The following is a 15,518-nucleotide window of genomic DNA, read 5'->3' as shown; positions in this document are numbered from 1 at the left end:
CTAAGAAACTTCAGCCCAGACTCTGTTCTGAGTTGCCAAAGCAATTCTCATTATATGGGAGAAATAAAACGTCCAAACTATCCTCCAATTCCTCATCCCTGGTCAATGGTAGGAACTCCTTCCTCCCAGGAAGTTATCCATGACCACCAAGTCTAAGTACGTTAAACCTAGACTCCCCACCCCCAAATCAGGACAAAAAGAGAGATGGGGAGAGAGGCCTGGTGAGGACACTTCCTGATAGTTTTCTTGCTCACTCAGCCCAGGGTGTAGCTGTGACTGGCTGTGAGGCTATTTCTGAGGCAGGCACATATTTTCCTAGGGATTCCACCATTTAATCTATAGTACAACTAGCCAAGCCACCTGCCCTATTTCCAGTTAGTTCTTTGGATACTGGATGGGCAGGGGGTTGACCAGAGACCCATGCCCTCATTCCTTCGTTACTCATCAGACCCGTTGGCCAGGGGTATGGGGTTCTGTACCCACTCAAGGTTAAAAGGCTCTCTCCAGGTTTTGTAACAGCTTGTACTTTATTACATATGCAACTCTGCTGTATCTGCCAGTTGATCCCCCTCCCAACAAAGCATCAGCTTAGTGTTATCAGCCCCTCTTGGGACCACTGAGCTACCCTCCTTTCCTCCCAGGGCAGAGTAGATAGAGTCCCTCAAGTAGGCAGTGGGCAGACGGAGATTTACAACTGATCATCACAATCATCTTACAAGTATTTACGCTTAAATCAGCACCCTTGGGGAGTTGAAAAGAGTCTTCAGGATGGGATGGAGTGAGGCTGCCCTTCATCCAGGGCCTCAGAAGGTGGAGAAGAGGAGCACATCCTGGGATTCAGTGTGAGTGGGGCATGTCCTCCCCAAACTTTTTCTGGTGGGCGATGTTCTTCACTTCTAGGAGAGACTGAGGAGGCAAGAGAGGGTAGGTAAGAGAGAGTGAGGACCCCTCCTCTACCTCAGCCAGGAGCTGCCCCCGCACCAGCCCTCAACCACCCTTCTGGGCTATTTCACACGCAGAAGGGTCTCCATTCTCCCCTTACCCAATCACAGAGGGTATGTGTGTGAGGGTGTATGTATGCTCATGCGTTAGAGAGTCTGCCCAGGACCCACCTGGTGGTGGACATAGGCCTCACAGCTGTAACACCAGGTAGACAGATCGACGTAGCTGAGGACCAGCGGGTGTCCTGACCCTTCGTGGTGTTGCAGCATATGGGCACTGACATAACGACCACAGTAGACCTGGGGTTGGGGAGAGTATCGGGCAGGGATCAGCACTCACCTTCAGTTTGCTCCTGGGCCAACCTCCACCCCATCCCCTTCCTCCTCTGCTGCCTACCTGATAGCAAGACAGACACACCCAGTTCTCCTGGAGTGTTCCACAGTCCTGACAAGGTTGGGTCACGTCCAGGCCTGATTCAGGTATGGGACATACTGCCACCAAATGGGGACACCAGGGCAGAGGTGTCACAGCATAAAAGATGGCCTGGAATGGGTGCAACTGAGTAAGCTAGGGACTCCATCTCCCTACTACATGTTCCTGCACCACATGCTCCTATCTGGAGGTGCAAATGGGCAAGAGAAGGAAGCCACAATCTCCTCCCTGGTCCCTGAGCTCACCTGGTCAGTGTTAGCATGGACCCCAAAGCTCTGAATCAGCATGTCCTGACCTCCAGCTGCCTCTCCCAGTAGCTTATCCTCTTCTGGGATCTGAGATTCTGGTGCCTCCTGGATGTACAGAGGAAAGAGATGTATCTGAGAGGCCAGATTCTTGCCCCTTCTTCCCCCTACCTGGGTGTGGTGGGTCTTACCTGAGCCTTGCAGTTTAGTTCCAAGGTCCTGAGATTCTCAATCAGCTCACTGGGGGATATTTGGGATGTGGCACCTTGCTCAGGTGAGGCTGTGGGAGTCTGGTTGTCAGTACATAAAGCTGGAGGGGTTTGGATCATCTCAGCTCCCCCAACAGCCTCCTCTGAGGTGGTCTGGCCTGCTGTGGCCTCCACTGTGGCTGCCTGTGAGGTGGTCTGGTCCAGCATGGCTTTCTGTGTGGGAGCCTCCAAGGACTGGTCCTGACTGAGCTCCACCATAGCAGTCTCTGACTTAGGTTGGCCTAGAGTGGACTCTTCCACAGATGATGCTGAGACAGCCTTCTCTGTGCCTGCATCCAGAATGTTCCTTTCTGGTGTGGTCATCCTCTTAGCTGACCCAGGGTTGGTGACTGACTTAGAAAGGGAGGGTTCCTCCTCCTTGTCTTCCACCTCTGGAACCATGGGAGGGAGATCCTTGAGTGTGGGTGCTATCCCTATCCTACCTCTGACCCCTGCCCTCCCCTGAGCCCCCGTTGCCCCAGTTCCCCACGCCTACTCACTCATGACCCGTAAGCTGCGCCAGTATCTGCGATGGACTTGGATGGTCTCGGTGATTGAGGCCAGGGCCCCTGATAGTGGGGGCCGCGACAAGGTCAGCAGTGGGGGTGGGTCCCCAAGGAGGGAGCGGGTACAGGCAGCCATGGACTCCGAGATGGATGTCAGGTTATAGCCACCCTTTAAGAGAAAGGGGAGGAAAAGGTATGATGGGGGGCCCTCATGGAATCTGGGAGGCAAGATGTTCTGTCTCCCAATCTCCCTTTGGGGCCCTGCACGACTGTCAGAGGGGCAGCACCCATTGTGTGAGGTGGTTGTTGAGGGTGATGTAAAGTACAACATAATAATTATCACAATAATACTGAGGCAACATTAATAACAGCGGAGATTTATTAAGTGCTTGCTGTGTGCCAGACCCTATTCTAAGTACTTTATGTGTATCGACTCACTTAATCCTTACAACCACATGTGCTCAATCTGTACCGGAACCCCCTTCTCTCACATTCTATAGGAACCCCAGTCTCTGCTCTTTCTACAGATAAAGAAACTGAGGCTTAGGGTGGCTAGATGATGCATCGGAGGCCCTAACAGCTGGTTAGAGGCAACGCTGGGGTTGGGGGCTGGGCTATCCGATGGAAGAGTTCATGTTCTTAACCATTCCCTTGCCCTGCCACAAGCATTCCTGGGCACACTGTGGGACTTTATAGCAGCCAGTTAATCTCTATGAGTGATTGTCCTTATCTGCAAAGTAGTGAGTGATTGTCCTTATCCGCAAAGTAGTGAAAACAGCAGCACGTAAGGCTGGCAAGAGGGTTAAGCTAGTGTGTGATGACTCACAACGATGAGAAACTACTTATACATTGCTCACCATATGCCAGGCACTTTTCCACGAGTAGCCGGCCCTATTTTACAGATGAAGAAACTGAGGCATGGGGGGCAGGGGCACTGAGTAACTTACAAAAGGTCAGTGAATTTACTTTGTCTTGGGAGCTTGCTAGAGGCAGTTCAGGTAGTGATAAAAAGCTTCGATGCTAGAGCCAGGCTGCTTGGGTTCAAGCCCTGGCTCTGCCATTATTAAATGTATGACCTCTGGCTGGTCACTATGCTTCTCTGTGCCTCAGTTTCCATGATCTTGAGAGAGGAAAATGACGAGCAGACTACCTCAGCAGGCTGCTTTGTCAAATAAGTGAATTAACGATACACACAAAGTTCCAAGAAGAGTGTTTTGCACATACTGAGCACTCAAGTTTGTCCAGATAGTGGTATTATTAATGCCCAGTATGTGCCAACAATTCCAGGTGGGGATACTCAAAGCAGATTTTAGGAAATTGTCCCGAGTGTCACAGCCAGCCAGCAGAAAGGGCAGGACTTCAAGTTGTCCAAACCACCCTCCCACCACAGGAAGAGGGACCGAGAGTTACCTCTAGGATTAGGATAATGCGGCCATTGGCAAGGCCCATCAGCAGGTGGGTGAGGTGGGCATAGCCCTCAGGCGACACCTGGCAGCCCCCCAGTGGGTCCCCCCATGCGGCGTCAAAGCCCGCTGAGACCAGCACCAGCTCTGGGTTAAACTGGAGCAGGGAGAGAAGAGATGCATAAGTGTGAAGGTGGAGACCTGGGTAGACGGTAGATGAGGGCAACCCAGACACACAGGCACGCAAGTCAGAAAAATGGAGACACGGGACCTGGAGACTGGGAGACACAAGCCCGGAGCCCTGAAAACAGGAAGGGGAGGACGTGGAGACACAAGACAGACAGACTCAGGGTCACAGAGACACAGAAACATGGAGACAGATCAACAGAGCTACCGTGGACACACCAAACACAGACTTAGAGACACAACACAGACATGGAGACATTTCCAGAAATGGACACTTGGGGACATGAGGTAGAGTCATAAGACTGAGACATGAAACTTGGAGAATCCGATGTCAAGAGATGGTAAAATGGGACATATGTATACAACACAGGGTTTTATACACACGGTGGCAAAGAGAGATGCACGCATACTTCCATCATAGAAGGTGACAACGCAAGTGCCACACACAGAAGATGGGCACCTACCCACATACAATCACACAGTAGCATACAGACTGAACTAACATCGTAGTAATCGCACACACACAAACAGTATCTCACAGAAGGGACAGTGAGCTACAGCCATCCCTGCACAGATATAACCACACACCTGCCATTACCAAAGTCACAACAGGCACACACGTGATTGTGCCCACAGGAGGTGGCTGCTTGCACACACACACAGTCACACACGCACAGAAGGGAGTCACAGCTGCTGTGCACAGCCAGACACACGTACACATCTGAACATGCACGTCTGCAGACGTCATGGAGCTGGTACTTCATCTGCCACACACACACACACACACACACACACACACACACACACTGCACACAGACAAGTTGGTCACCTACAGCCACTCAGGCAGAGTCAGGCAAATATACAGGCCACTGCCAGTCAGAAACACACGAACAGCTGTGGCAAACAGGCAGAGAGATGACTGTCACATGCATCCTCCCACATGCAGAAAGCCACACACCAGCTGTCACACGGAGAGCAACGTGCAGTGACATACGGTATCACAGCCATCAAGGAAAGAAACGGTGGTGACAAAGAGCCATTTGTGCAGCCTCATGCACATACTTAAGCTCCTCCCCACCTTGCACATTCGGTTCCACAACAATGGCTGTCTCATGGGGCCGCCATCACACACAGACAGGCACTAGTGATGCTGTATGCCTAGGACACGTATACGTATATGCTAGGCACACAAAGACGACCCCCATGTACCCAGAAGTCCCTTACAGTTATGCACAGAGAAGGCAATCACATGTGGCAGAAACATGCCAAGGCCATCACAACGGCCACCTGCAGGCTGTCCCACAGGATCAGTCACCCAGAAGTCAGACATGCACAGACCCGCTGTCACCCACACTGTCATCGTCGCACACATCCTGTACTGTACCTCGTAGGCAATAGGAAGCACCAGGCGATGCCATGCAGCCAGGTAGTCGGCGTCACCCACACGGGGTCCATTCCAGGCCACGTTGACAGTGAAGCCAGTGCCTGCGGCCCGGCCTATCTGGCTGCTGGCACCCTCCTCCCCCATGGGAAAGAAGGTGCCATGGTCATACCGGTGCAGGGAAATGTACAGTACGCTGCCGGGTCGGAAGGGAGACTGTGGCTGGTTAGTGCCTCCCCACTCCCCTGCATGCCTGAGGCATGGCTCACCCACCTTCCAGACCACACCCCAAACCCCTCCCCCAGCCCCTCACCTGGGGTCCTCCTCAAATATGTGCTGAGTTCCATTACCATGATGGACGTCCCAGTCCACTATCAGGATCCTGGGGAGGGAACGGCTCCTCAGTTAACCTGGGACACTGGCCCCCTGGGAAAGGGCAGGGGCTACACCCCTGGGGTCTGTCTGCAGGGGCATTTATTGCTGGTGGCTGAACTCTGGGTCCCTGGGGAAAGCAGTGGGTGGCAGGCTTGCAGGTCCTATCAGAGTAAGGTTGAAAGCCAGAGCCTGGGTCCTGATGTCTTCACTATGGGCCCAAGCAAGTGCTTAGGGCCAGAGCCCTCCCCCACCCCACCCAGTATGGGTAAGTGTGGGGAGCTGGGATCCTGGGCTTCCTGAAGTAAGCACTGGGGACCTGGACCCCAAATTCTGTCAGGATAGCCGTCAGGGGCCAGAAATGATGGAGCAGGGGGACCCTGGACCTTGTTTTAGAACTACCTGGGTGCCACAATCTGGGGGTCCTATTTGGGTAAGCTGTGCAAGACTAGATCCTTGGTCCTTTTCGGGAGAAGTGCCGGGCAATTGTACTCTTGGGGATGTCTGGGTAAGTCCTGGGGGGCTGCACCATAGGGCCTGCTTAGTAAGCACTGGGCTGGTGGTGGAGGGGTCCCAGGGAGCCCTCACCGCAGCGCCTGCCCACTGATGGCCTGGGCATGGCGAGCAGCCACAGCCACAGAATTAAAAAAGCAGAAACCACAAGCGGCATCCCGCTCAGCATGGTGTCCTGGGGGACGCACCACAGCGGTACCATTCAAAACCTGGGGGAGGAGCAGGAAGCAAAGATTAGACCACCTGCCCTCACGGCTTTCTCTCCCCTTTATTCTCTTCTTCCGTCCTGCCACTACCCCTGGCTGCTAGGGGCCCCCAGCCTGCAGCCCCCATCTCCCCCCACCGCAATTGCTAGTAAGCAAGGTCTCCGGTGAGCAGGGGTCCTCCTCCCCACCGCAGGCCCCTCCTCTGTGCCCTCAGGCCCAGCCTCACCTCTCAGAGCCACCTCTCTCCACCCACCCCCCCACATCTCCAGAGCTGGCACCCCACCCCAGGGAGAAGGTACCTCTCCCGCCAGCACAGCCTCCACCAGGCGGCAGACGGCGCCAGTGGCCAGCTGCGCACAGGCAAAGGTGCTGGGGCAGATGTAGATGGAATCAAAGTTGGAACCCTCGCGGTGCAGCTCCCGGGTTTTCATCTTCTCTGTGGCCCGCAGACGACCCACGTACTCAGCACTGGAGGCACAGACAGGGCACAGAGGACAACCAGCTGGTTCCGTCCCCTCCACGGCCCCTCCTGTGTCCCACAGTGGCTCCACCTACCAGAGAGGGAGAGCCCGTGCTCCGGCCCCCAGGAGCCTGTGTGCACTGAGGACCCACCCCCACCCCAGGCATGGGGGTCTGACCTGTGGCAGGTGAGCAGTTCGGCTTCCATGGCGGGACGTGCGGGCAGCGTGAGGCAGCGCCCCGCAAGGCCCAGCTCCTCCAAACGCTGCATGATTCGTAAGACTCGCTGAGGCATCTCTGGGTGGTGGCTGGGGTCGGGGGACAGGAACCAGAGGCAGGACTTAGTGCTTGAGGAGGGGGAGGGATCTCCCCGAGCACTTAGCTGGTGGCCCTCCGACTGCATACTTGTCCCACAAGTTGTGGTGACCCATCATCCGCTGGTCATAGACCAGCCCTGTGCGAGCCTGTAGCATGGGCCACGTCAGGATTGGGAGCGCTGGGGGCCGCCACAGTCCCTCTTCATCCTTCTCCTCTGCGCTATCTTCCTCCAGGATGTCCTCCTCCGGGGTCTCAACTGCAACAGGAGGCCACATTCACCCCACTCCCCCACCCTGGATCTCTGTGATACTCTGGAACTTAGTTTACCCAAATGTATAAGGGGTGAGAGGCCTGAAACGGGGGTCAGTGAGAGAGGAGGCCTGACCCTCCCCCACCAAGGGGCCCCAGGAAAGTGAGTGGGGTCTGGAAGAGAATCTCTCCCAAGGGCTCATGCCATGCTTGACTCCCCACCCAGCCCCCTCCCAGCCTCCTACCTGATCTTACAAGGACCTCCCAGAAGGGCTCCAGGGCTTCCAGAGCGCAGCACAGTGACACCAGGGCACTACAGGGCAGGGGAGGGGAAAAGTGACCAAACAGCTAATGGGTAGACAGCGAGGGTCCTGCTTCTTCTCCGCCTGGGCTCACCTTGGGCAGGGGGCGCCAGGGGACTCCAGTATGGGGCAAGGGTCTCCCAGAAGGGTGTGGAGTGAGGCACTGACGCCCTCAGCCAAGGAACGAAGGTTGTAGCCACCCTGGGAAAGAAGGGTGTGTGTGGGGGTATTAGGAAAGAATCAGGTGTTACCAGGGAAGAACAGTAATAGTAATACTAGGGCGCTGACTACGTATCCAGCAACAAGGAATCTGAAGGGTGACTTACATTTTGTACACCGAACAGTGCTATGAGGTGGTCACAATTATCATGCCCATTTTACATAAGGAAAGCAGAGGCACAAGGAGGTTCAGGGACCTAGGTGAGGTTGTCCAGCTATTAAGTAGAAATGCTGGGACAGAAACTCCTGCCTGACCTGAAAGCTTGGCTCTCACGTCCTCCTGGATCTGTGGGCTGAGAGATGAAGTAATGTCACTCACCTCCAGAGACAGGATCAGTTTGCCTTCTGCCAGACCCATGAGCAAGTGGGTTAGCTGAGCGAACCCTGCTGGAGTGGTGGCCATCTCGCCCTGGGGGGGACGTGGAGGGTCAGCCTGGCTCCACGCAGCCCCCTTCCACCCATGAATCATCCCAGGGAGTCTGCCTTACCTTGGGGTCCCCTCGAAGGGCATCAAATCCAGCGGCCACCAGGACCAGCTGGGGCTGGAACTGAGGGGGAAAGGGACTATATGAGGCCAGGTGCCCTCACGGCCCATCCCTCAACATTGTTCCTGTCCCAACACCCCCCAGACTCCCAGGACCTCAAGGGCGACCGGCAGAAGGAGGTGCAGGAAAGCGGCAATATAGTCGGCATCTCGCATCCCCACCTGCAGAGAGAGCGGCATGATGGGGACGTTCTGCCCCCTGCCCCAAACTGGCTGAGAGGCAGGGGTGGGTCCAATTTGGGGGGCAAAGGGCAGGCAGACACTGACCTGGTTCCAAGGCACATTGATGGTATATCCCTGGCCATGACCAAAACCTATGGTGGACCAGTTAGAGGCCTTAAGGTGGGGCCAGAACCGACCCTGCTCATAACGGTGGATGGAGAAATAGAGGACGCTGGAGGGAGAGAAAAAAAAAAAGAGGTGGGGGGCAGTTGAGAGTCAATCTTCCCCCAGACACCCCCAACCCACAGCTCCACCGTTCACTCAGCCACTCGTTCATTCTCTCATTAATTTCCTCATTAACTACTTAATCTATGCATTCATTCATTCTTCCATTCAGTCGCCAACTTACCGATCCTCTGATTCACTAATTCTCCCATTTATTCATTACTCCACTCACTCATTCATTTTGATCTACCGAATGCCTCCCTTGGCAAACACTGCTGCCGTCCTCAGTGCCCACTCACTTCTAGTTCTGAGACCCTGAGGGCTCCGGGATCTCTCCCAGCCCCCAAGGGCTCCTGCTGTGGGGGACTCAAAAATCATACCAGCCTGCCCCTACCCCTGTGACCAAGGTGGTGGCAGCAAGGCAAATCCTGTGATGTTGGAGACCCACAGGGGACATATAGCTCTTAGCTGGCAGGATCCAACTAAGGTGGAAAAGCATCAGGCCCAACTGGGAAACTTAGCGTTTCCCCTGAAGGAAGTGTGGGGACTCAAGGGCTAGGGGCTAGGAGGCATGGGACTTGGTTCTGTGTGTGTAGCTGAGCTAAAGTGGGGGTGCTGGCAGAGGCTTCCTGAGGCCAGTGAGGGGATCTGTTCCTTCTCTCCAATACTTTACAGGGCACCTCTACTACTTCTTGTATTTTATTTTATTTTTTAATGTTGTTATTTATTTTTGAGAGAGAGAGAGCGAGCGTGCATGCACATAAAAGAGCAAGTGGGGTGGAGGGGCAGGGGGGAGTGGGAGGGAGAGTCAGAGAGAGAGGATGATAGGATCCGTCAGAAGCAGGCTCTGCACTGACAGCAGACAGCCCGATGTGGGCCTTGAACTCACGAACTGTGGGATCATGACCTGAGCTGAAGTTGGTCACTCAGCCGATTAAGCCACCCAGACGCCCCTACTTCTTGTATTTTATAGGTGAGAAACTGAGCACCCAGAGGAGTGAAGACTGATACACGGAATGGACACTGAAGACATGAAGGTAGATGTTCTGATAGAAAGCCTAGCAGGAGGCTTTGTGTGGGAGGGCTTCATTCTGACTGGGGTGATCAAAATGAATAATCTCTATCTATCCATCCATCTATCTGTTCATCCGCTCCCTGTCTTGTTCCAGAAAGAATTTAAAGCAGCAATTTTTTTTAGGGAAATACAAGAAATAGTGGTAAGGAATAAATCTAGACCAACTTAGTCACATTTTAATAAATGTGGTGGTGAAATTTCATGCAACCGATATAGAGAGATTTTTGAAACTGAATTAAAATATCTAGGAATTAGGGAACGAAACCCATGTCAATGTTCTAGTCTTGAGTAGGTGGGAGATGACTGTTTTACTTTTAGCTCTGATAAATATCGGTTTTAAATTTTTTTAAAGTTTATTTCGGGGCATCTGTGTGGCTCAGTCAGTTAAGTGTCAGGCTCTTGGTTTTGGTTCAGGTCATGATCTCATGGTTTGTGAATTCGAGCCCTGAACTGGGCTCTGCGCTGACAGCGTAGAGCCTGTTTCAGATTCTCTCTCCCTTTGCCCCTCCTACTCCCTCCCTCTCTCTCAAAAAAAAAAAACAAACAAAACACTTTAAAGCTTATTTATTTATTTATTTTGAGAGAGAGAGAGAGAGAAAGAGAGAAAGCATGAGCAGGGGAGATCATAACCTGAGCCGAAATCAAGAGTCAGATGCTTAACTGACTGAGCCACCCAAGTTCCCTCTAAACTTTTTTTTAAAGTTTATTTATTTTGAGAGATAGAAAGCGAGCATGAGTAGGAAAGGGGCAGAGAGAATCCCAAGTAGGCTCCAAGCAGGCTCCAAGCAGGCTCCAGAGCCTGACTATGTGGGGCTGGATCTCACCAATTGTGAGATCATGACTTGAGCTGAGATCAAGAGATGGCACTTAACCAAGTGAACCACCCAGGGGCCCCTAAACCTTTTTTCTTTTAGTAAGTTAACCAGTAGAGGAAGAGAAATACACAGTAGGACAAAAAGATGGTTATCAGGGGAAAAAAGGAATAAAGAAAATATTGGAAGAAAGCCAACCCCATGAGAGCTACCAGAGCCAAAAGAAGAATGAACACCCAGGAAAACTAAGTTTATAAAGCAAATAGCAGGAGGAGGTTTTAAAATAAGTTCCACTAATTTCCAATGAAAGAATGATGGACTGATAGCACAGGTTTACCTCCTTGCTCTCCCACAATCCCAGTCAGAAGATAGTAAAGGGAATTTTAAACAGGTATCCCAGAAAGACAGAGAATGGAAGAAAGGATGTTAGACAATTAGAGACTTCAACAAATCTCTGGAAAATAGTCTTTGAGGCTCCAGGGGCCCTGGGGGGCCCTCTCTCGTGCTGAGCAGGCCAGGGAGGGCACCCCAGATAACCTGAGGTTTCCCTTCTGGAGAAATCAAGTACAGATCCAGGTCAATGCACACAAAATCAATTCTGAATAGCTAATTCACTGAATGACCGATTCACTAGGTTTACTTCTTTTGTTTAAGTATAGTTTTTTTATTTTGAGAGAGACAGAGAGAATGAGTGGGGTAGGGGCAGAGAGGGAGGGAGAGAGAATTCTAGGCAGGCTTTACACTGTCAGTGCAGAGCCCTACACGGGGCTTGAACTCATGAACCATGAGATCATGACCTGAGCCAAGTTCACGAGTTGGATGCTTAACCCACTGAGCCACTTAGGTGCCCCTCTTTATTTCTTTTAACTGCTTAACTTTAGTTTACCTGTTTTTGTCATCTCTGTAATAGTATTTTAAGGCCTGATCAATTTGTCTCCATCCAGGACCCTGCTGATGGAGTTAAGAGCCTGAGGGATGGGGAACTAGGAGATTGAAGGGGATGGATAAGTGGTTTTTTTCATTTATACTTTCTTATTCATGAGAAAGAATGCATTGAATATATTCACAATTTTTCTATCTGTGGATATCATCAATGATATATCCACAAAAGAACACAGTTATAGCCTCCAATGCATTTACTAAAACAAAAAGAATGATTAATGACATTAGAGAATTCTTGTTAATTTGCTTAGAAATTATACTATGGCTATGCTTTTTTAAAAATTCAAAATATATGCTCTATGTTTTAAAGATACACTCTAGAATATTTAGAGAAAAAATGATATGGTATCTGGGATTGACTTCAAAATATTACAGGAGGATGGCAGTGAGGGCAGGTACTGATGGCCAATTGAGTTGATAAATGTTTTTTCTTAAGTTTATTTATTTTTTGAGAGAGCAGGGGATAGGCAGAGAGAGAGGGAGAGAGATAATCCCAAGCAGGCTCCACTCTGCCAGCGTGGAGCTCGAGGTAGGGCTCAAACCCAGGAACCTTGAGATTATGACCTAAGCCGAAATCAAAAATCAGAAGCCCAGGGTGCCTGGGTGGCTCAGTCAGTTAAGCATCCAACTTCGGCTCAGGTCATGATCTCACAGTCCGTGAGTTCAAGCCCTGCATTGGGCTCTGTGCTGACAGCTCAGAACCTGGAGCTTGCTTCGGATTCTGTGTCTCCCTCTCTCTCTGCCCCTCCCCAACTTGCGCTCTGCCTCTCAAAAATGAATAAATGTTAAAAAAAATTTTAATATTAAAAAAAAGAATTGGAAGCCCAACCAACTGAGACACCCAGGCACCCCAAGTTGACAAATCTTGAAGCATTCAATTCAAGAAGACAGAAATGGACAAAAGAACACAGGATGAAGAAATTAATAAAGATTAAGCAGAAAAAAATAATGAAAAAAAAATAAAACAGTGGAGATGGCCAAAAAAGCCAAAACCTGGATTTGAAAAAATAAGTACAATTGACAAGTGTTTGGCAAGGCAGAGGGTAAAACAAAGAGATGCCATCTCAAGACCAGACCTCCTTTTCTCTCTCTCAAAAATAAACTTGAAAAAAAAGGAATTATAGGGGCAGCTGGGTGGCTCAGTCAGTTAAGCATCTGACTTCAGCTCAGGTCATGATCTCACAGTTCGTGAGTTCCAGCCCCACATCCAGCTCTCTGCTGTCAGCTTGGAATCTGGAGCCTGCTTTGGATTCTGTGTCTCCAGCTCTCTTTGCCCCTCCCCACTTGCGCGCTCTCTCTCTCTCTCTCTCTCTCTCTCTCTAAAATAAATACATATTTTAAAAAAATGAAAAGAAAAAGAACAGGCCCCCATTTTTCTGGCATTTGGAAGGACCCCATCTAATACATGGCTTCCTGCCCACACTCCCTAAAGTTGAGACCTGTCAGTGGACACTTCCTGCCCCAATCCTAGGAAATACCTTTCAGGAAACAGACTCCCATGCACCACAGTAGAGCAGCCCCACGACAGCCACCTTCAACAGTGCTTTATTCTTTGGTATAAATGCCAATTAAGAATTGCTAGATATTCGAGGAAAACTGAGGAAATCTTAAAGCATATCTTTCTCTTTCCTTATAAAAATTTTTAAAAGTTTTATTTTTGGAAGAGAGAGAGAAAGAGAGGGGCCGAGGGAAAGAAAGAGAGAGAATCCCAAGCAGGCTCCACGCTCAGCATGGAGGCCAATGTGGGGTTTGATCCCATGGCCATGAGACACAACCCAAGCTGAAATCAAGAGTCAGATGCTTAGCCAACTAAGCCACCCAGGCGCCCCTCTTTTCTTTTCTTTTTTTTAAATGTTTACTTATTTTTGAGAGAGAGAGAGACAGAGACAGAGTGCAAGCAGGGTAAGGGGAGAGAGAGAGGGAGACACAGAATCTGAAGCAGGCTCTAGGCTCTGAGCTGTCAGCACAGAGCCCAATGAGGGGCTTGAACTCACAAGCGGGGAGATCCTGACCTGAGCCAAAGTCAGACGCTTAACCACTGAGCCACCCAGGTGCTCCTCTTTCTTATTTCTTCTTTATTTTTTAAAGTTTACTTATTTTTGAGAGAAAGAAAGAGCATGCACAAGTGGGGGAGGGGCAGAGATAGAGAGGGAGACACAGAATCTGAAGCAGGCTGTAGGCTCTGAGCTGTCAGGACAGAGACTTATATGGGGCCTGAACTCACGAATGGTGAGATCATGACGTGAGCTGAAGTTGGATGCTTAACTGACTGAGCCACCCAGGCACCCCCCTCTTTCTTTTTTTAAAAGAATCTTTAGGTTTTATTTTTTATTTAAAATAGGCTTCACATCCAGCATGCAGCTCAGCGTGGGGCTTGAACTCACAACCCTGAGATCAAGACCAGAGCTGAAATAAAAAGTCAGACACTTAACCAACTGAGCCACTCAGGTGCCCCAAAGCACTTCTAATTACTATTATATAAAACCATGCTAAGAGGGGTGCCTGGGTGGCTCAGTAGGTTAAGCATCCAACTTTGGCTCAGGTCATGATCCCATGGTTCATGAGTTCAGGCCCGTATAAGGGAGCTTGAGCCCTGCTCTGGGTGAGCTCAAGCCCCTCTTCAGGCTCCATACTCTCGTGATCTTTCTCTCAAAAATAAATAAATAAAAATGAAATAAAATAAAAAAATTAAAAAGCATGCTAAGGAATGAGAGGGCATAGAAAGAGAGAGGAAGAAAGTGCTTTTGGAGATTAAAAGAATGTCTAAATACTGAATTCAACAGAAGGGCTTGAAGGTAAAATTGAGGAAATCTCCCGGGACACAGAGCAAAAGGAAAAAGAACACACAAGAGAACACACACACAAAACAGACCAGACAGAATACCGTAGAAGAAAGCATCAAAGAACTAATAGAAGAAAACGTCTAAGGATTTCAGAACAGCATGAGTCTTCAGATGTAAACTGTCTACCTACTGCTAAGCAGAATGAAGGGGCCAGGGTGAAACTTCAGAACACTGGGAATAGAAAGAACCTATAATTTTTGGAGAGGGAAACAGATTACTCAAAAAGGAATAAAAATCAGACATCTGTCAGCAACATCGAATGCTGGAAAATAATAAAGCAATGTCCAGAGAACAGCCAGACTAGATTAAGTAATGGGCCACAGGAGCTCAGAATCTATGGGAGAAAAGGGGATTTTAGGTAGTCGGTATGAAAGAAGGGAGGATAAAACAACTATTTAGCAGTGTCCCTACTGACAAGGACCTGCTCAATCACTTTCTGCAGGAAGGGTGAGCTGGTACCACCTTTCTGGAGGGAAGTCTGGCTGTAGACCGTAGACTTTTACTTTTTTTTTTTTTTTAATTTTTTTTTTCAACATTTTTTATTTATTTTTGGGACAGAGAGAGACACAGCATGAACGGGGGAGGGTCAGAGAGAGAGGGAGACACAGAATCGGAAACAGGCTCCAGGCTTCGAGCCATCAGCCCAGAGCCTGACGCGGGGTTCAAACTCACGGACCGCGAGATCGTGACCTGGCTGAAGTCGGACGCTTAACTGACTGCGCCACCCAGGCGCCCCGACCCTAGACTTTTAAAGCACACCGACCCTCTGACCCAGCAATCCATTATTGGAAATTTTACACTCAGAGAAGTGTAAAATTATGTATTTTTAAATTACATATTATAAAAATTACATATATATGTGTACGCATATGTGCACACACACACACACATACGTGTGTGTGTGTGTGTGCATACATGTGTGTATATATATATA

The 15,518-nt window shown here is 50.1% G+C and overlaps 1 protein-coding gene across 1 annotated transcript in view; it reads right to left on the bottom strand.

The window, feature by feature from the left end:
• Positions 1-13: 13 nt before the first annotated feature.
• The window catches only part of HDAC6 (histone deacetylase 6), a 22,968-nt gene continuing 7,463 nt past the window's right edge, over positions 14-15,518 (bottom strand). The window contains exons 11-30 of the mRNA XM_049643235.1: positions 9,307-9,394; positions 8,793-8,919; positions 8,622-8,687; positions 8,470-8,529; positions 8,301-8,390; positions 7,857-7,963; positions 7,706-7,773; positions 7,299-7,467; positions 7,073-7,201; positions 6,734-6,902; positions 6,304-6,437; positions 5,657-5,725; positions 5,347-5,539; positions 3,784-3,933; positions 2,368-2,542; positions 1,811-2,259; positions 1,620-1,727; positions 1,339-1,485; positions 1,113-1,241; positions 14-906 (exon numbers count right to left, since the gene is read on the bottom strand). Of these exons, the coding sequence (XP_049499192.1) occupies positions 838-906; positions 1,113-1,241; positions 1,339-1,485; positions 1,620-1,727; positions 1,811-2,259; positions 2,368-2,542; positions 3,784-3,933; positions 5,347-5,539; positions 5,657-5,725; positions 6,304-6,437; positions 6,734-6,902; positions 7,073-7,201; positions 7,299-7,467; positions 7,706-7,773; positions 7,857-7,963; positions 8,301-8,390; positions 8,470-8,529; positions 8,622-8,687; positions 8,793-8,919; positions 9,307-9,394 (2,696 nt within the window). The 3' untranslated portion in view covers positions 14-837. The remainder of the gene's footprint in view (positions 907-1,112; positions 1,242-1,338; positions 1,486-1,619; positions 1,728-1,810; positions 2,260-2,367; positions 2,543-3,783; positions 3,934-5,346; positions 5,540-5,656; positions 5,726-6,303; positions 6,438-6,733; positions 6,903-7,072; positions 7,202-7,298; positions 7,468-7,705; positions 7,774-7,856; positions 7,964-8,300; positions 8,391-8,469; positions 8,530-8,621; positions 8,688-8,792; positions 8,920-9,306; positions 9,395-15,518) is intronic.

The sequence above is a fragment of the Panthera uncia genome, chromosome X, assembly GCF_023721935.1.
Source record: "Panthera uncia isolate 11264 chromosome X, Puncia_PCG_1.0, whole genome shotgun sequence".
In the NCBI taxonomy this organism is placed as follows: Eukaryota; Metazoa; Chordata; class Mammalia; order Carnivora; family Felidae; genus Panthera; species Panthera uncia.
Note: the sequence above shows the minus strand (reverse complement) of the source record. Positions and strands in the feature narration are given on the sequence as shown.